The 27461-nt window shown below is 32.0% G+C and overlaps 2 protein-coding genes across 6 annotated transcripts in view; one reads left to right on the top strand and one right to left on the bottom strand.

The window, feature by feature from the left end:
* Window positions 1–27461, top strand: part of LOC127705863 (lipase maturation factor 2-like) — a 90158-nt gene that overhangs the window by 21735 nt on the left and 40962 nt on the right. For all 4 annotated transcript variants that reach the window (XR_007984073.1, XR_007984072.1, XM_052210216.1 and 1 more), the window contains exon 8: window positions 22931–23039. Coding sequence is in view for 2 of the 4 variants with exons in the window: in XM_052210216.1 (XP_052066176.1) it covers window positions 22931–23039 (109 nt within the window). In the remaining 2 variants the exon portion in view is untranslated. The remainder of the gene's footprint in view (window positions 1–22930; window positions 23040–27461) is intronic.
* On the bottom strand, window positions 2059–19575 carry LOC127705857 (malignant fibrous histiocytoma-amplified sequence 1 homolog). Of its 2 annotated transcripts, none has more exons than XM_052210205.1 (3): window positions 19357–19575; window positions 7883–8342; window positions 2059–5142 (listed from the first exon to the last, which is right to left on the bottom strand). In XM_052210205.1, exons 1-3 carry the CDS (start codon window positions 19360–19362, stop codon window positions 2210–2212), a joined length of 3399 nt encoding a protein of 1132 aa, XP_052066165.1. In that variant the 5' UTR covers window positions 19363–19575; the 3' UTR covers window positions 2059–2209. The 2 variants fall into 2 exon arrangements, with proteins under 2 accessions (XP_052066165.1, XP_052066164.1); XM_052210204.1 differs by lacking the exon at window positions 19357–19575 and adding an exon at window positions 13192–13570.

Genomic DNA, 27461 nt, shown 5'->3' with positions numbered 1-27461 from the left:
CTGTATGTACATCCGTCCGTAAGTCCCAAATTAGGTTTCCGTTCTCTAACTTTAGTTTGCCTCAACCAAATATTATGAAACTTAAACACAATGCTTATTACCACATAATACAGATCAGGTTTGAAATTGGGTGGCGTCACTTTTACCGTTCTTGAGTTATGCCCCTTTATAAACCTAAAAATTGCTAAATTTTTCGTTTCCGTTCTCTAACTTTAGTTTGCCTCAATCAAATGTCATGAAACTTATACACAATGCTTATTACCACATAATACAGATCAAGTTCAAAATTGTGTAGTGTTTCTTTTACCGTTCTAGAGTTATGCCCCTTTAAAATGGAAAAATTGCTGAATTTTTCTTTTCTGTTCTCTAACTTTAGGTGGCCTGAACCAAATGTTATGAAACTTACACATACTGCTCATTTATACAAAATACAGATCAAGTTTGAATTTTGGTGGTGTCACTTTAACTGTTCTAGAGTTATGCCCTTTACAAATGGAAAAATTGCTGAATTATTCTTTTAGACTCTCTAACTTAAGTATGCCTCAACAAAATGTTATAAAACTTATAGACAATGCTTATTACCACAAAATACAGATCGAGTTTGAATTTTGGTGGTGTCACTTTTACTGTTCTAGAGTTATGCCTGTTTACAAATGGAAAAATTGCTGAATTTTTCGTTTCTGTTCTCTAACTTAAGTTAGCCTCAACCAAATGTTATGAGACTTCTACACAATACTTATTACCACAAAACTCAGATCAAGTACAAATTTGGGTAGCAGTACTTTTACCGTCTTCAGTAATGTCCCTTTATATTATTATATGATATGCAAGCTGGGGGCATCATCTGTGTCCCATGGACACATTCCCCATTTATTTAGATATTCAGGTTGTTTGCTTTATTTTTACACATTCTGTGTCATAACATGTAGTCTTTTGGTGATGTGTAAATAAACTCATATTGATGGGTGTCTATTGTTCAGCAGCAGATAGAACATGCATATGCATGATGATAATGAGTGTACCTTTTTTTACTAGACAGGCACAGTGATTCAAATATTTAATATTGAAGTCTGTAAGAAGACATATCACAAGTCTGAGACACATCATCCTGACTCAAAGCTAACCAGTCTTTGCTCTAGCTCCTAAATGCTGAATTTTTCAGTGAACAAGCAACTTTTGGTTTTCGCAAGACATTTTATCAGTATGTTTTTAATTGCCTTAGTTATACCTTGTCTAGATTGTTAAAGAGGTGTTATGTTTACATGGTTGTTGGTTATATTATTAAGGATCATTTACTGTATGTCTTAATTCAGGGTTCAGTTTATTCAGATTTCACTGTATATAAAGGCATACAAGACTCCAAGGACTAGATGTCATGTTTACCTGCCAAGGAGTTAATTAGACCCTTGTTTTAAGTTCTTTTTCCATTAGTGTCACTCAAGTTCTAGGTTAACTCTACTGTTGTAAGTATCCATAATCAAGCCTGGACTATAATGGTAATTTGACAATTTTTGGAAGATTGTATTTTTTTCTCTCCAAAAGATTGCAGCATATTTACCTATGAATGCTGTGTAATATATTTCATTTGGAATTATCTATATTTTCTTAAATAAATTTTCGAAAATTATTGCATGTTGCAAAGTGTTGAGAATTTAGATATTATTAGGCAAGTTTTTTATTAGGGGTAAGTTTCGTACTGGATAAACTGTTAACTGCATGTTTTGTTGTCACACTTTACCCCAAAAAAATTGCCATAAATGTGAATGAGGAAAATGTACGATTGCATGATTTCAAATCAGCAGGTTAAGCTTGAATTCAGCAACTCCTAGCATCCTTTGATATGGTATTGTTTAATATTATTTTGCTTGTATTTGTGTTTTTGTTTGTTTCTGTTTTGAATTTATCTTAGAGTTAAATTGTATTCCTGTACTGTATTTTTATTGTATCTTCTTTTATGTAAAATTTGACTTCACTTGTCTAGACAGAAAAGGGAAGTTGAGATCTTGAGAAACTAGTGCAACCTGCCATATGTTCATAAATAAAAGATCAGTAGAAGACTTTTTAAAAATGGTGAATTTTATATGTTATCAGATAACTCATAATTTTCACTGAAAACTGATTCTGAACAGATTTGTTGCTATGATATATGTCTTCAGTTAACAGTTTATGATACATTTCATTCTTTTTGTCCCCCAAATTATCTGTCACTTCATTCTTTTTGTCCACTATAAACATGATGATTTTGCCAGAGTGACACAGGAGCATTAATTCTCCATACAAGTCCCTTTACTTTACTGAGTACTTCAGTAACTATTTCAGATAATTGTCTAACAGATTTTTCAACACTTTCCTTATCTGTACCTCCTAAGAGGATAGTCACATGTTCACTCTCGGATCTGTTGTCATGATAACGAGTTATCAAAATTTGACCTTTTTCTAAATCTGCATATACAGCATCTTTCCAGTCTGTCCTAGATTTGACAATGTCTTGTAGAACACATACAAGCTTTTCAAAAGTTCCATCAGGAATTGTGAGTGGAAATTCATATTCGAATGCCAAAGTTTCATTATTTGTTGATGTCAAGGTCGATTGCATATCTACAAGATCAGTGCCAATTTCACCCTTATTGTACCATGGGAGCACCATCAACGGACGAATATAGTAACAGCCATCTGGAACTTCTGGTTCAACCAATGAGTAGCACATCTCGAACAAGGGTAGCAAGGTCAAAAGGTCATCATATTCATCTGATGAGAAATTATGGTAGAACCAAAGGCAGTTTAGCAATGGTCGTGGAATTTGACCTTGACTTTGAAATAAACTAACCACTTCTTTGTATTTTTCTAAAGAGAAATTTCCTTTACACACAAACAGGTTCCCAATTTTGGAATCTTCTCCAAGCTGGAAAAATTCCTCATAATCATGTCGGAAAAGAGATGTTATGATATCATTAAAAGCTCTTGGCAGATGAAAAATTATGTTTTTCAGCTTTGGATTTTCTTTAAGCCACAGAATTTCCCCAATGTCATGCAAATGTTTCATGCATTCATCCACAGCTGTTCCCATGACATCACACTTTTGGCAGATTTTGATGACCTCTTCCCTCGTAAGGTAGATATGTTTAGTTTGTTGTTTGATCCTTTTGCTGACTTTGGTCCAGGAATCTGATACATATCTTTTTGCATTTGGGAAATATGTTGAATTGAGAACTAAGAGTTCAAGGCTATTTACAAGTGATTTGAATCCAACTAACCAATCCATACTGCTGACAGTTGAAACATCTTGAATGACATTAACTGGATTGGTCAGTAACTTTTCCACAAGGTGGCGCTTGTCTTCCAGATGTGACAAGTAATCACTAGCATAGTCCTTAGCTCCTCTTGCTTCATTTATTTTCTGTCCAAGCAGTTGGAGCTCTAGCAGCAGTTTGTCTTTTGCTCTTGTTTGATGATTTGTCACCTGATCCAGTAAAATTTGCTTCGTTTGTTCAATTACTTCATGTTTCTTCTGTTGGTTCTCTTCTTCATCTTCTTCCTCATTTTCTGTCTCTTCATTTTCTTCTTCAGCCTCTTTTTGACCTGGATATCTGCAGAGGTCACTTTTCAAACCAACAAGTTTGATTACTGCCCCTGGAACATGTAAACTGAGGTAGTCAAGCCATTTGCCAATCATTTCCTGATGTTTTTCAATACTATAGCTACTGTGGTCATATGCCAGTAAAAACAAAGCTTTCTGATCCAAAAATAGGGCAGATGGGGCATTGTATGTTGGATCTCCACTGAAATCATAAATGATGAAGTCAACCATATTTTCCGATTTCCAAATAGTTTGTTCTACAAGTTTTGTTTTGTCCGATTCACCATTGGTCAGCATTGACTTGCTATGTACTAAGCCATTAACAAAGCTCGTTTTCCCACATTGCGATTCTCCAATGATAGCTAATTTTTGTCGTTGTAGATGCTCCGTTTTCATTATAGCCAGTTTCTTTAAGTAGTCAAAGATTTTAGTTGGTTCAGACGTTCTCCAGATTTCTTTAGGTGGATATTTGAGTGGGTTCCCATTCAACCACAATCCAAATTTCTGCAGTTTATCGTAACTGTGTGCCACAGTCAAATTTTCAAGGTTATGTAGATGCATTGGGAGTGAATGAATCTGATTCTTTGCAATGTTTAATGTAGATAATTTTCTTAAGTCACATATTTCATCAGGCAGTTTCTTGATTTCATTTTTTTCAACATCTAAAGTTATTAGATTTTTTAGACCTTTGATTGTGATTGGTAGATGTTTTAGTTTGTTGTCTGCTATGAAAAATTCACGTAAACTTTGCAAGTTAGATATTGTTGTTGGTATGGCAACTAGGGAGTTGTGACTAAGTTTAAGACTGACTAAACTTCTAACATTTCCAAGTTCATCTGGTAAAGTGCTGAATTGGTTCTTTGATAAATCCAAAACTGTAAGTCTCGTTAAGTTGTAGGTATTTTTTGGAAGTACACTTAAAAAATTACAACTAAGATTCATCTCACGTAAACCATAGTTTTCAGTCTTTGGTATATTGTTTATTTTGGTTGCTTCTAAATCTAGCACTTCTAGTGCAGGAAGTTCAAAAACAAATTCTGGAATAGAATCAGATGGAACCTGGCCTTTATGAAGAAATTCCTCCAAAACATCTCCAACTTTGCGACAGAAACTTCTGTAATTTAAAGCAAGGGTTTTTAACTTGTGAAGAACAGGAAGAGTTTCTGGAAGCGTTTCGATGGTATTACCCCACAATAGAACTTCTTCTAGTTCCTGACACAGTGCTATTTCTGGCGGTAGTCCAGTAATATTTGTATGTTTCAAGTTCAGTTTCTGTAAGTTTATAAGTTGGCCTACTTCTGGTGGCAGAAAATCAATTTTGTTTCGACTTATATCAAGTACCAGTAGGCTTGTAACTTGCCAGACTACAGGTGGTATTCTAGGCATATTACATTCAGCTAGTATCAGTTCTTGTAGATTGACCATTTGTTCCATTTCTTTTGGCAGGCCATATTTTAAACCATTTTTGCCTATATCTAATTTCCTTACTGTTGTCCACCGTTTTATGTCTGCAGGTAGTGAACTTAGGTTATTAGCTGATAGGTTTACAATACCAAGGTTTTTCTCTGAAATACAAGAAAATATTTTTTTATCGTCCAGAATTTAAAACAAATATATATATACAGTGTTACTGGTACAGTGTGACTAAGTTTGGAATGTTTTTTGAATGTACTTCCTTTTTACACAGGCCAAGGTATATATTATAAGGTCATTTTTTTTGGGCTTTAGAATTCAAAAATCAAAATTTATTATAAATCATAAAAAAAAATGACATTAGTCTGTCAGATATCAATATTTTTATTTTTAATTTTGTCTCACATGTTTGCTACAAACTTCTTAAATTTAGTGTAAAACTTCATAAACTGTCAAAATAGCCTCATTTTGTGAATTTAGGTATGAACCAAGGCTTTACCCAAAAACATATTTTGCTACATGATGTATTTTACAAAGATTTTTATATGTGCAAAATATCTTTTTGGGTAAAGTCTTAGCTCATGTCTACATTCAAACACTGTGTAAAATTTCAATATAGATCAAATATGTAAATTTCAACACATTTATGGCAAAATATGGACATCACAAGTGACCTTTCTGCACTTAAGTGTCCATATTATATAAACCTAATCTTTTATTAATAGAGTTAACAAAATTTTGAAAAGTGTAAATGGTATAATATTTTTAAATTTCCATGTCCAAATAACGGCTGTTATCATACCTCCCGCCCTCCTCCTTTAAATTTTTACTTGAAAATTTAATAAAATCATATTACATCATATTACATGTACTACCCCTTTTCTAGGCTTAAGTGCACATGTTTTTGTTTATGACAAGGTATTTTAAGTCCATTATGGTCTTGAAAAAATATGGTCTCCTAAAAAACTATTGAAGACTTTTTATCAAATTTCTAGACAAAGAACAACAGGAAAGACATCCTTTGATATTTTGTATCCAACTCGCTCAAGGTACATCTTATCTTGTATGAATTTTTTAAATTTGATTTGCTTGAATTATTAGTGTAAGGACTTATCTTTGGATGCAGTGCATAAAACATGTATTGATTTTTGGGAAGATAATTTATTGTTTTCTGCTAATTGGTTTTTTTTTATAAAGAATTGAAATTTCTTTTTTTATGTTTTGAGTTCTATTTTAGTTTGTAAAGCACCATTTATGTTTTAAATTAATTGTTTCTAAAATAAATATGTCTTTTTCTGTTTTCTTTCAAATTAAGTATTGATGTTTCTATTCTTTGAAAGAAAATGGGATGGATTGTAAACGATTGCAAAATGATATATTTTACGTTGGTAATAAGACAGAAAAGGTATAAACCAACACTAATTTGTTCCTACTGGTAATTTTTGTTAAGTGTATGTCTTGCCGGCAACAAAGTTGTAGACACAGGACTTATTTCAGCTGTCCGGGGTGTCGATTTGTTAAATTGTTAGTCAATGACTTTTGGTATTCATTTGTATTAGTATTGGTGTATCTCATTTCAAGGAGATTATTTGGATCTGCCCCCTCAGCTATGATCCATTTACTTTGAAAATTTTGCATAGGTAACATGTTAAATTTTTGCCATTAAAATTTCAACATTTATCAAAATAATATATAGGCAAGACATATCTCTGTGTCAGAAGTTTATTTTTTCCTTTTTAGCTCACCTGGCCCAAAGGGCCAAGTGAGCTTTTCTCATCATTTGGCGTACGTCATCCGACGTTGTCGTCTGTTGTCCTAAACTTTTACAAAAATCTTCTCCTCTGAAACTACTAGACCAAATTTAACCAAACTTGGCCACAATCATCATTGGGGTATATAGTTTCAAAAATTTATCCGATGACCCCGCCTGCCAACCAAGATTGCCGGCATGGCTGAAAATGGAACATAGGGGTAAACTGCAAGTTTTGTCTATTATTTTGAAAACTGTTATAAATAGAAAAAATCTGACTGGACAAACATGCTCAGAATGTTGAGCTCTGCCAATTGTTTGATAACGTCTAAACTGCTACGAGACTTCTTAAAGGAGTTATTGCCCTTAAATGACTAATTTTACCATTTTTATTTCATTTTTGCCTTTTATCTTGAAAACTATAATAGATAGAGAGAAACTTTAAATTGCAAAAATGATCAACTAGACAAGATCTACAAAGAAGTATAACATGGTCGAAATCGTCAGTCAACTCCTTATTAGAGTTATTGCCCTTTGAAGACAATTTTTACCATTTTTGGCGTTTTTGCCATATTTCTTAAAAATCATAATAGATAGATAGATAAAATGAGCAAAAATGATCAGCAAGACAAGATCTACATTTCAGACAATATGGAGGAAATTTTCCAACAACTCCTTATTGGAGTTATTGCCCTTTAATGACAATTTTTACCAATTTTTACCAATTTTGCCTTGTATGATAAATATTATAATAGATAAATAAAAACTTAATTAACAAAAATTATCAGCAAGGCAAGATCCACAAACAAGTCAAATTTTGCTGATATAGTTAGTAGACTGTCACTCATCATAGGAGTGATTGCCCTTTAATGAGGATTTTTTTACCCTCTTTTGTGTTCTGAGCAAAAACTAAAGAAGATTGAGAGAAACTAAACAGTCATGAATTCTTTTCTTGTCTACATTGTTGGAGAGAGTCCATTGTTGATTATGCACATAGACCTAGGTGAGCAACACAGGCTCTTTAGAGACTCTAGTTTGATGTTGCATAGCATATTTTAATATCAAAGGGATATATGTTCTTCAAAATATTTTCAGATAATCCTAGTACATTTTGTACCTTGAATTTTTTCCTATGTAATTACCTGTTAGAATAAATCCAGGTACTCTTGTCAATCCTTGATTCGACAAGTTTTTAATTTTCAAGCCATCCTCAGTCTCATTAGGTTCCTTTATTTCTACAGTCTTTTTCTTCTTGATAGCAGCTTCTTTTGTACCTTTCCCCTCCAATTCAGACTTTTTATCCTTTGGTGTAGAGGTCTTTATAGTCTTTGGACTAGCAGACTTGTTACTTTTTGTGTCTGATTTTCCTGATTCTGGTCTTTTTAGTGATTTTCCCGATTCTGGTCTTTTTGGTGATTTTCCCGATTCTGGTCTTTTTGGTGATTTACCAGATCGGGGTCTTGTAGGAGATCCTTTAGCAGATCGGGGTCTTGTAGGAGATCCTTTAGCAGATCCCTTTCTTGTTGGAGAAGGAGATTGCTTACGTGGTGATCTTGCCTTAGGAGATCCAGGCTTACTACCTGACTGACTTCTTGTTGGACTCTGAAATATAAAAAAAGGTATTTGTAATTTTTCTTAGTGTTAGAACTTTTAGTTTTAGTTGTGATGCATTGGCAGATTCTTGGACAACTTGTTATCCTGTGGTCATCATCAAAGGATTACAATGTGCTCTGTTATTAAGAGGAGTTAATTTGTTCCATAAAGAAAACCTAAATTGGCAAAATTTGAAACAGTTAAATCTTGGAAGTTCAATTATGAAATATTTTCACAACACTGGCTAGTCCACTAGTCCTTTTCTGTTAAATGTGAATATATATTTAAAACGTCCAGATAATAGTCAATGATCTCTCTTACAAGGGTGTTGGATCATTATGAAAAATGATACTGAAATATATATATATTTGCTGGGTTTCAATATCAATCTTTTATTTTATGTACTTGAACTTCTTATTTTTGTGGCTAACTCTGTTCCTAATACGACAAATCATTTTTGCATGTGTTTATTATTGAATGGTTTTCCATTGATAGTTGATAAGGTTTATTCTTACTATTGATAGAAAATTTGTCAGTTTACAAAATGAAAGTTTTCCCATTTGTATGAGTCCTTCATTGTTCAAACAATAAAAAATCCTCGGCTATAGAAAGTAAAAATCGTCATTGAATTTTTTTCATTATGTATATTTATCTAATAAGCAGTAATCTATTAAAACCTTGATAATTTATTGATTGTATTCTAAGTTTATTTTACTAAAGAGCTTAAATTTTCTGTCTGTCAAATGAAAATTAAATATTCATATTGCTAGGTCCTTTTTAAGTAGAAACTCAATATATATGTGAATGAATGTTTTATAAGGGTTACTTATATCTTGGCAGTTTGTTACACATTTATTTATATTTAATAGGTTTTTGATAGAGATTTATATTTGGTTGTAAATTGTTTCTTGAACTTGTCTAGGCAAATAAAATTTAGATTTGATTAAAAGGACATATTTAACATTTTTGTATTTTATCAAATGAATCTTGAGATTTATTTTAACTTGTGACATTGTGTGAAGAATGAACACAAACAATATTCACAAATTAAAAAATAAAGGTATTAAAAGGCTTTGATTTTTTATTTTTTTTATTAAATCTAAAATATTCTTATATAACAGATGTTTTAAAGAATAAAAGTACACTTCAGAATAAATTAAAGAATTGTTTTTGTATGAACTGTTGTTTAATGGAATAGCCTTATAATAGACAGTGGAAGTTTAGAATGTACAACCAGCTGAATCTCTTTCATCATTAAATAGATCTAGCACATCACTTCCTTATCATTGATGCCAAAGACTGATCAGATCTCTGTTTGATCTACTGTGGATTCATCTATTTTTGTGGGTTCCAATTTTCATGGATTTTGGAAAAATTGTATTTTCATGGATATTTAATTTCATGGTTATAAAAAATCCTGCTTACAGGCCTATGAAATTTTTTTCTTAGTTGAAAATTTGAATTTGTGGTTCACCTGTATCCACGAAATCCCTGAAGATTTGTATGAATAATGATGATTCCACAGTACTTTTCTACAAATAGTTGATTCATCAGTTGTGGATTGAAACTATATCTTTCAGGACTCTTTAGAGTGCATCATGCTTTATTACTGTCTTTGCATATTTAGGCATTCCAAGATTTGATTTGGTAAAAAAAAACATGTGTCATGCACATTGAAATTGATATTATGAAGAAAAGGTGATGTGGGTACACATCAATTAGAAAGCTATCAAAAGTCTACAGTGATATATATTGCTATTATTTAAGATCCCAGTGAGCTTGTCCATTGTAAGAATCTTTATTTTATTGTGTGATATTCTTATCCTGTCTTTGGGTATCATAATTATTTTTATTCTTGGAGTTCTTAGCTTCAATAAAAAATGAGAATTTTCAAAGCAAATATTTTATGAGAAACTTAATTTAAAGTACATTTAAATGTTTCCTTCTACATGTTTTATGTCAATGTAATTCTTTCAGAAATGAAAGAATTTAACATGAACAATTACTAAAAACTTTAAAAGTTCTAAAGTCCTTTTTATCTGAAGAATTTTCCCAAATGACCCCCAATAAATTATTGATCAAATGATTTAAATATCTTATTGTTGACAACTTTACAAACAAATATTAACAACATACCATTTAATTTATTATTTTCATGCTCCTTTAAACCCCTTCAAAGGCAAAAATAAGAGCAGATATAATGCTTTTTTTAATTACTATTTGGTTTCTAATCAGAACTGCAGGGAAGCTTTTCATACCAAGCAACATTATTGTAGAGTAGTTCTATTTATGAGATACATTAACACGTCTGGCTTACAAAATTTTAGTCCTGGTTATTTAATTGTAACAGTAAAGAAGAAAGAGTTAAATTGTACTTAATGTTTTTGGTTAGATTTGAAATACCTTTGTATAGTTACTTTATATATCTTTTTATGTGTGTATGATGAACTACTCAGATGACTGGATATTAAATGAGAGAGTTTTGACATTTTCCCAAAAAGCTAAAAAAAAAATGATGATTACTTTTCCCTGATGAAAGAATAACTTACAGTGTTTGCTTTTGAAAAAAAAATTAGCATATAATTTATTTGAACTACAAGAAGTTGACTTTTACTGAGAGTACGTTAAAATTTCGGACATATAACTTGACTTATTTGACTACCACTAAAAGACCAGGTTCAATGACAGTTTTATAAAACTTTTCCCAAATGTGGCTTTGATAGATGCGTAATGGTGCTTGATATTATTTAAATTATAAGATAAAACTTGGTATCAGGATACATTACATAATCTGATTTGCAGACGTTAAAACCTATTTATGGCCTATATTTATTTTGTATTTTATCTGATTGTAAGGTGGTATTTATATTTTGTACTTGTATGGACAAAACATTGATCAATGATTAATTAAATGAATTTAAATGTCTCTAAATCTATAAATTAATTGATTGAATGGTTACTGACATATAAGATTGAAATATGGACAATGACGGATGGGAGAATAAATGAATTCCCATACTGTCATGAATAGAGTGACATTTTTTAAATATTAACCTTACTATTTACTATTGTTTACAAGGACCTGTGTTTTTGTAATCTATCATACTAGTGTTATGGGGGTCAATTTTTTTTAAAACTTTTTTTTATTTTATAGGAATCTTTGTACCTTTTGATATACGACTGATCTTGTTTAAAAAGGGGGAGGGGGTTGAATGCTAGAAAAAAATAGGTCAACCCCACCACATTTTCATCTACCTGTCTTGAATTAGGAACTTACTCAGTAATTCTAATATATTTTTGTACTTTGGGGAATTAAGCCTTATTGGCTGATCTTTGAATATGTATAATTTATTCACTACTGTTCTAGACTACATGATCTAGAGCTTGACATATTATATAGAAACTTGTCTATTGTTGAAGACTTTGTGACTTCTAGATATCTGTAGATTTTTGCCACTTGAAAGAGAGTGTATGTTATATAGGGACAGAAATCTTTCCTAGAAAGAGACCACCTACTGACCTCACAGACAGATGTTGTGATTCTTTAACATGTAGAAATCTTGGCATTCACCAAACATGGAGCTTCTGATTTAATACTCCCTAGCCAACTGTACTATTTAGTAAAAGTTGCATGATTTCTGACATTAAGAAAAGGTTTGCCTAGTTCTGTGGAACTTGGTCAATAGAATATGCTTTATTCCATCAGAATAAAATTGAGAATGGGAATGGGGAATGTGTCAAAGAGACAACAACCGGACCAAAGAGCAGAAAACAACCGAAGGCCACCAATGGGTCTTCAACACAGCAAGAAAATCCCACACCCGGAAGCGGGCTTCAGCTGGCCCCTAAACAAAAATGTGTACTAGTTCATTGAAAATGGACGTCACACTGAACCCCAAAACATATAAATGAACTAAAATTAAAAAATTTACAAGACTTACAAAGGCCAGAGGCTCCTGACTTGGGACAGGCACAAAAATGCGTCAGGGTTAAACATGTTTTGTGAGATCTCAACCCTCCCCCTATATTGAAACCAATATTGAATGTTTTGTTTTTATTTTCTGATGTATCTTAATTCTGTCTTTGGCATTCTCGAAGTTTTGTAGTATTTACAAATCTTCTAAATAGATTATTCATTTTGAATAAAGTGTATTTGTTAGATAAGAAGGCGTAAACCAAAGATATATATAAATGGCATCCTGATGAACAATGTACCCCCAATTGAAGAACTGTACTGCATCAAAATAACCCAAATTGCAAAAAGTATAGATTTGTTACCTTCATTTCTTGCAGCCAGACTTCCTTCTGTGTAATATTGTGAAATTAATTTTGTCATATTGACTTAGTTACTTAATATATGTAAATAAATACAATTTTAAACTTGCAAATTTAATCTGTGGATTTAAGTATTTAAGCTTCTTTAATGAATTGTGTGCTATTAAGATCTAATTATTGTATTATGAAAAGTCATGGCCAGAGGCATAACGTTTTAAACTTTGCATGTACTTGTTATTAAAAATATCTTACATATGAAACAATTTTTTTCTTAGCAGACTTTTATTGTGTTCTAAGTATATTTGAAGAGTTTCTGATGATTATACATTTGTTGTATATCTAAACTTCCAGTTTCCTTTAGTAATTTTTAATTATAGAAACTGTAGTGCTATCTGCTTTTAACTTTTTACATATATACAAACATTTGGTATCTAAAGCATACCCTTATTTATTTTTTATGGAATTCTATACACTTTACTGGTAAAAACTGTTTTCTTTATCATAATGTTTGAAAAAGAAGATGTACATGTTAGATTGAAAAACACAATAAAACTTATGCTAATAAACAATTTTCGACTCTTACCTTAAAATTGCTACTCTTTTCATTGTTTTCAACTAAAGTTCTCTTAAATCTAGCCTTCTTAATCATGTTTTCCACACTTTGGTAAAGTTGTTTTCAAATATTTACAATTAGTAACATTTCTATCAAGATTTTACACAAGCCTCATGTTTTCAGTTGAAACGTTGTCAAAATGTATTTGATTTTAGGATTTAACTTGAGTAAAACCGATTATCAATGCCTCGATCTGTCAAACTAGGCTTTCGTTATTGATCTTTTTATGGTATTTTAATATCCCAGTGAGTGCTAACAATTTCGTCAATATATTTTATCTCAATTTTTCACTTGAACCAATTTTATCAGTCCTACACAGGTAGATATAGAAATCCATTTCTACTTATGTCAGAATTATTGGGGTACTTTTATTTCACCTGACAACCCTGCACATTTGGAGAGGTCTCACAAGGGAGATTTTCCTGGTTTCTTAGAATAGTAAAAAAATTAAAAAAAAATTTTTAAAGCTACAAAATATTCTTTAAGTATAAAAACTTTTATCATTAGTGAATTTACTCTTATGTTTTTGAAGCAGTGTTAGATACAGTGATAGGGTATGATAAAAGTATAATCTTTTCTTGAAATTTTAGTCCTGTGAAAAATATTAAAAGGATGCTACAGGGCTTCTTTTCTGCTTTGCCTGAAATTTTAATGTGAACAACTCTTTCAAATGTGGTTGAATTTTCTCATATATGAAGCTATAAAATTGATTGAGCAATAAAAAAAACCTTCCAGTAACCCTTGTAGGGTCAATTGGGGTAATTTTGAATCAATTGTTTAAGCATTTAATGCAGATAACAATCAAAGTAATAATTCATTGGCTTTCAATCATGTTAATTATAATAAATGGTTAATTGTTTTGGACATGATTTACAACCAGTTAGCTTGTTATATGTTAGCTGTAACAATTTCTTGTGTGACAGTGTTTAGAAAATCGAGAAAAAGTGTGATTGATTATTTCCAAGTTTGATTATCTTTGTTAATTATTCCGTTGACGGTTTAGGTGAAGAATTCTTGTTAGTACAAGGGATGTTTCTTGCCATTGTATATAAAAACTAATGACTTAAGAGACAATTGATCAGTTATATAAAGCAACAGTTTCAGACTTAGCACAAAAAAGTATCTGTACCCCACAAATACAGAAAATGGCTGGGACAACTACCCAACAGATACCATAGGACAGGGGTGTAAACAACTACAGGGCAACATATGGCCTTCAACAATGAGCAAAACCCACATTGTATAGCTGACAATAAAAGGCCCAGAGATGACAAAATGGAATACAATTAAAAAGAACAAGAGTGCACACACTAAAATGTCTCGCTTTCTTTACTAACCATTGATTTTATGTTGATAGTCCCAAATATAAAGCTTTACTACAAGTAACACATAAACTTAACATGATCCAAGAAAATGAGGTCAAGGTCAGATAAACCAAACGAGAAATACATCATATAACATGTACACCTAACAATCATTCAATAAACCAAACATAGTTGACCTATTGCTTATAGTTTCTAAGAAACAGTTTAACCAAGAAAACTAAACATTGACCAACGAACCATGAAAATGAGGTCAAGGTCAGATGAACCATGCCAGGCAGACATGTACACCTTACAATCAATTTATGCATTAAATATAGTTGACCTATTGCTTATAGTATCTAAGAAACAAACTTAACCATGAAAACTTAACATTGACCAATGAACCATGAAAATGAGGTCAAGGTCAGATGATACCTGCCAGACAGACATATACACCTTACAATCCTTCCATACAACAAATATAGTTGATCTATTGCTTATAGTTGAAGAAAAACAGACCAAAACACAAAAACTTAACACTGAGAAATGAACCGTGAAAATGAGGTCAAGGTCAAATAAAACCTGCGAGACTGACATGTACATCATAAAATATTTCCATACACCAAATATAGTTGACCTATTGCATATAGTACATGTATTAGAAAAAAAGATCAAAACTCAAAAACTTAACTTTGACCACTGAACCATGAAAATTAGGTCAAGGTCAGATGACACCTACCAGTTGGACATGTACACCTTACAATTTTTCCATATACCAAATATAGTAGACCTACTGCTTATAGTATCTGATATATGGACTTGACCACGAAAACTTAACCTTGTTCACTGATCCATGAAATGAGGTCGAGGTCAAATGAAAATTATCTGACAAGCATGAGGACCTTGCAAGGTACGCACATACTAAATATAGTTATCCTATTACTCATAATAAGAAAGAAATTAACATTACAAAAAATATTGACTTTTTTTTAAGTAGTCACTGAACCATAAAAATGAGGTCAAGGACAATGGACATATGACAGACGGAAACTTCGTAACATAAGGCATCTATATACAAAGTATGAAGCATCCAGGTCTTCTAGCTTCTAAAATATAAAGCTTTTAAGAAGTTAGCTAACGCTGCCACCGCCGCCGGATTACTATCCTTATGTCGAGCTTTCTGCGACAAAAGTTTCAGGCTCGACAAAAAACATGCTAAAACAATAATTATGGTTTGGGACATGTACAAATGAAAGAATGTGGTGGGAGTTAAACATATTGGTGAGTGTTTAACCCTCTCCCTGACTTGATTAAGTGATGTTACAGTAAAAACAATAGAACAAACAGTAAAAATCAGTTGAAAAAAGGCTAGACTCGTCAGACCAGACCTAAACAAATACAAGTGTTTAACAACTAAGGTAACTTTACTTTAATTTTACATTTGAATTTATTATCTCCAATCTAGTTTGAATAAATTAGTTATATTTTAAAGAAGTAATAAATGTAAAAATTGAAAGAAAAATAATAATCTCAGGTTATCCTATGTTTTATTAGCAACATTTCATATTTTAATTTTTGATTTAAGTCAATAGTTTGAATAGATTGTGTTAATATGTTGATAAGTGATAAATTGGAATTTATAATTGCAAAGAAAAACTGTGAATTCAAAAATTTTTGTAATGTTTTTAAGATTGCAACAAAGTGCAACTGGATAGGTTTCAAAAAAAACAAAAACTTGCAGTTTAAATTTGACAGCAATATTTGTATGCATGATGCAGCCTTTCCTGAAATCGTAATAATTATGTCACATTTTGTCCATTTTTCAACAATGGCATTGATAAATGCACACAGAAATTTTACATTACTTGATTGACATTTCATCAATATTCTGATTTATATTGATGTGTTTAGACAGGAAATTCTATTATTTTATCTTTACATTTAATTGGAAATTATGATTATGACATTTGATTATGATTCTATTTTTAAGAAATAGAAATTTAAGAAATCAGTATAAAAGAATTGATTTGTTTACCATAAACTAGAGATACCCTGCCTTCATGAACATTCACAACAATGAATTTTCTAGTTACTTGTGATAACAATGCAAAATCTTACTGTATTATATGTCAGATATTGACTGAAATATCATAAAAGAGAGGCGAAAGATACCAAAGGGACATTCAAACTCACAAGTCAAAAATAAACTGACAACGCCATGGCTAAAAAAGAAAAAGTCAAACAATAGTAGACAAAACACAACATAGAAAAATAAAGACCCAACCAAAAACTGGGGGTGATCTCAGGTGCTCTGGAAGTTTAAGCAGATCCTGCTCCACATGTGGCACCCGTCATGTTGCTCATGTTAGTACAAACCTGGTTATAAGTCTAATTCGGTAGGTCACATTCGGGAAAAGGGGATAAGTATATCACAAAATGCATCATAATCCGAAAAATAAAATCAGATACTAAATTAAGCTGAGGTCATTAAAGCATCAAATAAAAGTCATAGAGTCGATAATGTGTTGTTTTATACAACATGATTATAAAGATGAATATAACAATCTTGGTATTCAAAACTCAAGCTTAAATATAGGTCATAGTGACATTGTTGATAAATAACAAGTAGTTGAACAGAAACAACTACATGAAAGACAGAATAAAAAATTTGATTCAAATACAATACATGATCAAGACAAATCAAAAGCTATAAGACAAATGCATGAACAAACGACAGCAATGAAAGCATGTGTTTGTTTTTGGCTTTTTTCGTATGCATGTAGTGATGTGTCATGAATTGATACAACATATCCTGTCTGCTCCATTAAGACGAGAAAACCTTTCAGAATGGCTAGCACTTACAAATATAAAGTGACTAAATATGAGAGGTATAGTGTTGAAATGTTATCAATATACATCATTAAAATTCTAGGGACAAATGTAAAACTCAATCAAAGTCACTTAAGTTTACAATGTAGGTCACACTGACAAAGTTGTAGAAAAGTGATATATGAAGGCTTGTAGCAAATGATGACCTAATAAGTATCAGAGATATCATACCTTCAAAATTTAGTAAAAGTCACTCAAGTGTAAGATGTATGTCATAATGCCTCAAATGTAGTTGGTTCTGTTGTAATATATATCGGGATAATAGATGTATACTTTCATTGATATACCATAGGGGTTTCTGAAGTATATACTTAAACATAGTACTTCAATAAACCTGTGGACATGTCAGCCAGTATCAAAGATAACAGCTTCCATTTTCATGAAGAAGAAAAAAGAAGATTTTTAGAAAATACAAATGATGTCTTATACTGTTGTATTTATATTTAAGTTTGAAGCTAATATTTAAAATCTTGAAAATTTATTAGATAAAGGATATTGAAAGTATATTTGATATTTAAACTGGAACACGTTAGTCGTGAAAAGTATTGGAAAATACCCTAGTATTATGTTAGTGTTTAGACTTAATCATTGTAACCCAGGTTTTAATACCCAGACAAAGTCAAAACCAAATTGTGTAAAGTGATAATATTACATATAGTAAATCCTAATCAAATCGTAATCTGTCCTATATAATAGCACTTAATTAAAATCTAAGTAATCTTCAGAACAGCAAAGAAATTTTAATTGAATTAAAAATGAAAATATACCTGGTAGCGAGGATAAAATGAAAAGGTATTAGACTCTAAGCTTTTAATTTTGTGCATATCTATTCTTTAATGCTACATATATTTCACTTAGTAACAGGTATTATAATGCAAGGTGAATAATGACATAATGATTATTGTTTATTGCTTAATACAAAATTTTGATGTTTTTTTGTTGTCTTAGTTTAAGCACTAATGGCCTGTTACTGAATCCCAAATGTGAATATGTGAATTTATATTGTAAAAGATATATTGTTTTCATTTCATAACATACTATTGTTTACACTAAACGTTATGTGTATTCATTTTAAAGGAATGGTTGATATATTTTTGAAATATCTTTGGATTAATTTCATAACCATTCTATTACTGAATTACAAAATTGGTATAGTAGTAGAAATAGTAACATCGTAACTGTGTATTATATGTCGTTTTCATTTTTGATTTGTTATGTTATGCTCTGTGAAAAAAATCCAACATAACTTTTTCCCTTTTTTATGATGTCTCCTTTATCCTAAGTGTGTGATATTTCTTTGCAATAAATACTCAATTATCAGTATGATGTTTGTACAAGTTTGAAATAAGATCGCATCATGCCCTTTTAAATGAAAAAAAAAACCATAATATAAGGTTGTATGTAACCTTGTGGATTCAATTCGTTCAAATTTATAGAATCATTATTATTTCTTTTTGGTCAATAATTATATAAAAAAAATTGATGGTCAATCCGAAACTGCATATATTTGAATGACTAACTAATACATGTAAGTGGTCAAACCATACTGAATTCCTGAGATGGTTCTTATATGAAGGAAAGTGTAAGGAGTGAAATATGGTTATAGATATTTTGATTGTTTTATTGATTGATGGCTACTATTGTCCAATGGCAAATATTACATCCATATTCAGGACAATAACGTGTTAATGTGATATGACTCTAATCTGTACCAGACCAACAAACTGAGTTTGATTTTAACATGATTTTAACTTTTTTTATTTTATAAACTGAAAGGTATAATAAAGTAATTTCAGCTAGTATAATAGAACTTTTAAAAAAAAGTGAGCAGTCTTGTACTTCTTTAAAGTACATTGTTTTGAATTGGTGAGGACGTGTAAATATATGGAATACCATATCTTTTTACACATTTCATTTCATGAACCAAAAATTAATTAGTTACCTCCATAGTTGAGAAAATGTAAATATGTCCCAGCAAATAAATGAATAAATAGTCTCCAAAAACTGATCTAAGTTAATTCCATCTTTACAATTGGAAGTTCCTAATCACCTCAGACATAACAATAACGAGTTGGGTATAGGTAACCATGCAATTGACAACTAATCAAAGGATATGCTAATTTCCAAAGTGAAAGGCAAATCTGCCCTGTGTATTTAAATTGGTAGTAGATAAACAGAGATTTTTATTTGTAAAATGTATTTCATTTAAAGAAATTGTTCAAGCAAGTGTGACATTTAATCTGGTCTATGATTGACTTGTATATATATATATATTACACTAGTACTTGCATTGACCAGACATTTTATTTGTACATTTAAATTTCTCTTTAAATTTTTCATTTCATATCATGTTTGTGTAGGTAAATTGAGAAATTTATTGATAAAAAATGAAGGATTTTATTGATTTTATAAAAGGTTTATATACATAAGGATATCATTAAAAACTTTAAAATGAATTTCATAAATTTATTGCTAAATGAAAGCATTTGTTTTGTAGTCATATATATATTTTTTTTTAAATGGTAATATATTTGATGACTGGGAATTAGCAGATATTTTAAGGAATGGGTAGATTTTAATCAATTATTAAATATTTCTCATCAATATAGGAAATGATTAAATCAACTTGTGCAAAATTAATGAGTTTTTGTGAATACATGATGAGCTTTCATATGTATCATTTAGATGAAAGGACTGTTTTTACATGAATCTATTCATCAATATTTACCCTATGACCTTCATAAATCAGTTTAACTTGTTCATTGTGATTATGCAGATAGATGATATATCAAATACTATGCATCTGTATGTACATGGAAATGGAAGAGCTTTGGTAATCTGGTTGAATGTGTTTATAATTTGAATGCCTGTATCCAACAACGAGCTGGTTTAAACCTTACACATGAGAATTTGTTTTTAGTTTGTTTCCCTATTAAAGCGTAAGGTCAAAGATTGATTGTCTTGGAAAATATTGTCCACTCAGAATGGCATAATTTCCAAGCTATTAAACCAAGAGTGGTGAAGTTGAAATCATCCCTTCGTAAATTTTACGGACGCCATCACAAGTTGGTTGACATATACGGAATATCCGTTTCACAGATGATAGCGGATATGTTCATAATGTTGTAACTACAATCCCGTCCCCTTTTCCCGAATGTGACCTACTGAATTAGACTTATTACCGGGTTTGTACTAACATGAGCAACACAATGGGTGCCACATGTGGATCAGGATCTGTTTACCCTTCCCCAGCACCTGTGATCACCCCCAATTTTTGGTGGGGGTTCGTGTTGCTCAGTCTTTAGTTTTCTATGTTGTGTTTTGTGTACTATTGTTTGTCTGTTTGTCTTTTTCTTTTTTAGCCATGGTGTTGTCAGTTTATTTTCGACTTATGAGTTTGAATGTCCCTGTAGTATCTTTGGCCCCTCTTTTCCAGGGAATTGTTACCATATGAGCTATTAGTTTTACTTTGCCTAAACAAAGTTGATTGGCACTATAGGAATACCCTGGTGTCCATGTCCTCATCAATATGCACAACCATTTCTCAGAAATTTATAAATCAACAGTAATACAATCTGGTCAGCAGATGCTTCCCAAAGAAACTAACAATATGTCATAATATTTAAAGTCATATGACCCATATTTCTGGTTCATTAGCTTTGATAAAGCCTTGTGTCTGTCATCATCAGTAGTGTTGTAAACTGAAAACAAGAAATCTTCACTGAAACCACTGGATGTTAGTTTCAGCCAAACTCAATCTGAAGACCCTTAGATTATCTAGTATAATGTATTAAGGTTGTGGTGATATTTGTCCCTACCAAACAAACCAATGTTACTGCCATGGCGGAAAATAAGACATATTTTAAAAGTATAAAATGCAAGTCATTATCAAATGTTTTGAAAACTATAATTGCAAAAGAAAATCTGCCAAGTGCAAAAATGATAAAAATCCAAATTTCCCTTCTATTAAAATTTTGAGATGAATTCTTTTAGGAGTTATTGACCATAAATGACATTTTTTACAAGTTTTAGGTTTTTTGCCTATTATCTTGATAACTAAAGTAGAAAAGCAGAAACTGTGAGCAGCAAAAATGATCAGCAGTACAAGATCTACAGAACTGACACTATAACAGAAACCAGAAACTGTCAAATGACTCTGTATAGGTGTTTCTGCCCTTAAATTGAGATTTTTTTACCATTGTTATGTTTTTTGCCTATTATTTAAAATTATATAAATAGATAAACATGAATAAGAAGCTACAAAAATTATCATCAAGGCAAGATATACAAATAAATCACATTGTCATGAAATAGAAGTTCCTTCGTAATATTAGTTCCAAACGGAACAAATATTCTGGAATATAATTTCCATTGGAACAAATATTACAGTGCAAAATGTATTTGTTCCGAACAGAATAAAGGGTATAGAATACTTTTTTCAACAGGAACAAATATATTGACATTGTTAATTTCAAAGTTTCCAGGGGAACTTCTGTTAGGTGGAACAAATGTACATTGACAAAATTACCAAAAAAGACATTGGTTGTTTATTGGAGTTATTACCCTTTAAACAAGGATTTCTGTGAAAATCGTTTAACAAATCAATACATCTGAATTGTAAATTGAATATATTTTTCACTTGTAAACAGAGATTAATGCAAGTTTAAATGACTAACCATTTGGTACCTCTTGATTTAGGCTGGACATTGAAGAAACCAGATTGCTCTAAAGAACAAATTCATACAGCTTGGCTTAAGATAGACTGAAAAACACCAATTCAAATCTAATTCCTGATTGGATTTTGAATATCAAAAACACTTATGCTAATCCCCCTTTGTTAAATGTTTATAAAAGTCATAATACATAAAAGTTATAACATAAATCGTCAAAAAAACTGCACAGTACAACAAACCTCATCAACCACCAACACACGACTCCTCTGACAAAAACTTAGACATACAGACAAAGTCTGTCTAGCCGTCAGTCCGGCAAATCAGTTTTCCACACTTTTTTCTTCATTCTTGAAGATATTGATTTGATATTTGGTGTATTGTTTTATCATGACAAGTTACAGATCAAGTTCAAATTTTGTTCCATTCTGATGATTTTGTGCAGAGTTATAGTCCTTTGACTTAGAAAATTCACTAAAATAATCAGTTTTCCACACTTTTTTTTGTTATTCTTGAAGATATTGATTTGATAATTGGTATATAGTTTTATCATGACAAGTTACAGTTCAAGTTTTAATTTTGTTCCGGTCTGATGATTTGGTGCAGAGTTATGGTCCTTGGACTTAGAAAATTCACTTAAATAATCAGTTTTCAACACTTTTTATCGTCATGCTTAAAGATATTGACTTGATATTTGTTATATAGTTTACACCTCGACAAGTTATAGATCAAGTTAGAATTTTGTTCCAATACAATGAGTTTTTATCTGGTAGGGGACTATGTATTGCCATGCAATACTCACAGAATGCTTGTTATAAATTTTTTTTCAATATTGTCTATTTTCAGCTATTACTACAGATCTTGATCATAGTGACAGGGAACTATAATTTCTTCAACCTTTTGACAATAGTGCTATGTATTCCTTTACTAGATGACCAGGCATTTGGAAAGAAAGGTAAAACAGATTAAAAGATTTTGTCAAAACTCATTTAGAAAAGAATTTTAGAAAGTGAAGTAGGTTTTTTGACCAATAAAATTATGAAGATAAAAAGTCAACTGTAAAAACTCATCAGAGATACAAACAGTTGTGACAGATCTGGCTAAGGGTATCTATGTTTAGGGGTAGAAAAAGATACACAAAGTTGTGACAGATCTGGCTAAGGGTATCTATGTATAGGGGTAGAAAAAGATACAAAAAGTTGTGACAGATCTGGCTAAGGGTATCTATGTATAGGGGTAGAAAAAGATACAAAAAGTTGTGACAGATCTGGCTAAGGGTATCTATGTATAGGGGTAGAAAAAGATACAAAAAGTGACAGATCTGGCTAAGGGTATCTATGTATAGGGGTAGAAAAAGATACAAAAAGTTGTGACATATCTGGCTAAGGGTATCTATGTATAGGGGTAGAAAAAGATACACAAAGTTGTGACATATCTGGCTAAGGGTATCTATGTATAGGGATAGAAAAAGATACAAAAAGTTGTGACAGATCTGGCTAAGGGTATCTATGTATAGGGGTAGAAAAAGATACACAAAGTTGTGACATATCTGGCTAAGGGTATCTATGTATAGGGATAGAAAAAGATACAAAAAGTTTGTGACAGATCTGGCTAAGGGTATCTATGTATAGGGATAGAAAAAGATACAAAAAGTTGTGACAGATCTGGCTAAGGGTATCTATTAATAGGGGTAGAAAAAGATACAAAAGGTTTGTGACAGATCTGGCTAAGGGTATCTATGTATAGGGATAGAAAAAGATACAAAAAGTTGTGACAGATCTGGCTAAGGGTATCTATGTATAGGGGTAGAAAAAGATACACAAAGTTGTGACAGATCTGGCTAAGGGTATCTATGTATAGGGGTAGAAAAAGACACAAAAAGTTGTGACATATCTGGCTAAGGGTATCTATGTATAGGGATAGAAAAAGATACAAAAAGTTGTGACAGATCTGGCTAAGGGTATCTATGTATAGGGGTAGAAAAAGATACACAAAGTTGTGACAGATCTGGCTAAGGGTATCTATGTATAGGGATAGAAAAAGATACAAAAAATTGTGACAGATCTGGCTAAGGGTATCTATGTATAGGGGTAGAAAAAGATACAAAAAGTTGTGACAGATCTGGCTAAGGGTATCTATGTATAGGGGTAGAAAAAGATACAAAAAGTTGTGACAGATCTAGCTAAGGGTATCTATGTATAGGGGTAGAAATAGATACAAACAGTTGTGACAGATCTGGCTAAGGGTATCTATGTATAGGGATAGAAAAAGATACACAAAGTTGTGACATATCTGGCTAAGGGTATCTATGTATAGGGATAGAAAAAGATACAAAAAGTTGTGACAGATCTGGCTAAGGGTATCTATGTATAGGGATAGAAAAAGATACAAAAAGTTGTGACAGATCTGGCTAAGGGTATCTATGTATAGGGGTAGAAAAAGATACACAAAGTTGTGACAGATCTGGCTAAGGGTATCTATGTATAGGGGTAGAAAAAGATACAAAAAGTTGTGACAGATCTGGCTAAGGGTATCTATGTACAGGGGTAGAAAAAGATACAAACAGTTGTGACAGATCTGGCTAAGGGTATCTATGTATAGGGGTAGAAAAAGATACACAAAGTTGTGACATATCTGGCTAAGGGTATCTATGTATAGGGATAGAAAAAGATACAAAAAGTTGTGACAGATCTGGCTAAGGGTATCTATGTATAGGGGTAGAAAAATATACACAAAGTTGTGACAGATCTGGCTAAGGGTATCTATGTATAGGGGTAGAAAAAGATACAAAAAGTTGTGACAGATCTGGCTAAGGGTATCTATGTACAGGGGTAGAAAAAGATACAAACAGTTGTGACAGATCTGGCTAAGGGTATCTATGTACAGGGGTAGAAAAAGATACAAAAAGTTGTGACAGATCTGGCTAAGGGTATCTATGTATAGGGATAGAAAAAGATACAAAAAGTTGTGACATATCTGGCTAAGGGTATCTATGTATAGGAATAGAAAAAGATACAAAAAGTTGTGACAGATCAGGCTAAGGGTATCTATGTATAGGGGTAGAAAAAGATACAAAAAGTTGTGACAGATCTGGCTAAGGGTATCTATGTATAGGGGTAGAAAAAGATACAAAAAGTTGTGACAGATCTGGCTAAGGGTATCTATGTAAAGGGAAAGAAAAAGATACAAAATGTTGTGACAGATCTGGCTAAGGGTATCTATGTATAGGGGTAGAAAAAGATACACAAAGTTGTGACAGATCTGGCTAAGGGTATCTATGTACAGGGGTAGAAAAAGATACAAACAGTTGTGACAGATCTGGCTAAGGGTATCTATGTATAGGGGTAGAAAAAGATACACAAAGTTGTGACATATCTGGCAAAGGGTATCTATGTATAGGGATAGAAAAAGATACAAAAAGTTGTGACAGATCTGGCTAAGGGTATCTATGTATAGGGATAGAAAAAGATACAAAAAGTTGTGACAGATCTGGCTAAGGGTATCTATGTATAGGGGTAGAAAAAGATACACAAAGTTGTGACAGATCTGGCTAAGGGTATCTATGTATAGGGGTAGAAAAAGACACAAAAAGTTGTGACATATCTGGCTAAGGGTATCTATGTATAGGGATACTAAAAGACACAAAAAGTTGTGACAGATCTGGCTAAGGGTATCTATGTATAGGGGTAGAAAAAGATGCACAAAGTTGTGACAGACCTGGCTAAGGGTATCTATGTATAGGGATAGAAAAAGATACACAAAGTTGTGACAGGTCTGGCTAAGGGTATCTATGTATAGGGGTAGAAAAAGATCTGGCTAAGGGTATCTATGTATAGGGGTAGAAAAAGATACAAAAAGTTGTGACAGATCTGGCTAAGGGTATCTATGTATAGGGGTAGAAAAAGATACAAAAAGTTGTGACAGATCTGGCTAAGGGTATCTATGTACAGGGGTAGAAAAAGATACACAAAGTTGTGACAGATCTGGCTAAGGGTATCTATGTAAAGGGGTAGAAAAAGATACACAAAGTTGTGACAGATCTGGCTAAGGGTATCTATGTATAGGGGTAGAAAAAGATACAAAAAGTTGTGACAGATCTGGCTAAGGGTATCTATGTACAGGGGTAGAAAAAGATACACAAAGTTGTGACATATCTGGCTAAGGGTATCTATGTATAGGGGTAGAAAAAGATACACAAAGTTGTGACATATCTGCCTAAGGGTATCTATGTATAGGGATAGAAAAAGATACAAAAAGTTTGTGACAGATCTGGCTAAGGGTATCTATGTATAGGGATAGAAAAAGATACAAAAAGTTGTGACAGATCTGGCTAAGGGTATCTATTAATAGGGGTAGAAAAAGATACAAAAGGTTTGTGACAGATCTGGCTAAGGGTATCTATGTATAGGGATAGAAAAAGATACAAAAAGTTGTGACAGATCTGGCTAAGGGTATCTATGTATAGGGGTAGAAAAAGATACACAAAGTTGTGACAGATCTGGCTAAGGGTATCTATGTATAGGGGTTAGAAAAAGACAAAAAAATTGTGACATATCTGGCTAAGGGTATCTATGTATAGGGATAGAAAAAGATACAAAAAGTTGTGACAGATCTGGCTAAGGGTATCTATGTATAGGGATAGAAAAAGATACACAAAGTTGTGACAGATCTGGCTAAGGGTATCTATGTATAGGGATAGAAAAAGATACAAAAAATTGTGACAGATCTGGCTAAGGGTATCTATGTATAGGGGTAGAAAAAGATACAAAAAGTTGTGACAGATCTGGCTAAGGGTATCTATGTATAGGGGTAGAAAAAGATACAAAAAGTTGTGACAGATCTAGCTAAGGGTATCTATGTATAGGGGTAGAAATAGATACAAACAGTTGTGACAGATCTGGCTAAGGGTATCTATGTATAGGGATAGAAAAAGATACACAAAGTTGTGACATATCTGGCTAAGGGTATCTATGTATAGGGATAGAAAAAGATACAAAAAGTTGTGACAGATCTGGCTAAGGGTATCTATGTATAGGGATAGAAAAAGATACAAAAAGTTGTGACAGATCTGGCTAAGGGTATCTATGTATAGGGGTAGAAAAAGATACACAAAGTTGTGACAGATCTGGCTAAGGGTATCTATGTATAGGGGTAGAAAAAGATACAAAAAGTTGTGACAGATCTGGCTAAGGGTATCTATGTACAGGGGTAGAAAAAGATACAAACAGTTGTGACAGATCTGGCTAAGGGTATCTATGTATAGGGGTAGAAAAAGATACACAAAGTTGTGACAGATCTGGCTAAGGGTATCTATGTATAGGGGTAGAAAAAGATACAAAAAGTTGTGACAGATCTGGCTAAGGGTATCTATGTACAG

The sequence above is a fragment of the Mytilus californianus genome, unplaced genomic scaffold (genome assembly GCF_021869535.1).
Source record: "Mytilus californianus isolate M0D057914Y unplaced genomic scaffold, xbMytCali1.0.p SCAF_6, whole genome shotgun sequence".
Lineage (NCBI taxonomy): Eukaryota > Metazoa > Mollusca > Bivalvia > Mytilida > Mytilidae > Mytilus > Mytilus californianus.
Note: the sequence above shows the minus strand (reverse complement) of the source record. Positions and strands in the feature narration are given on the sequence as shown.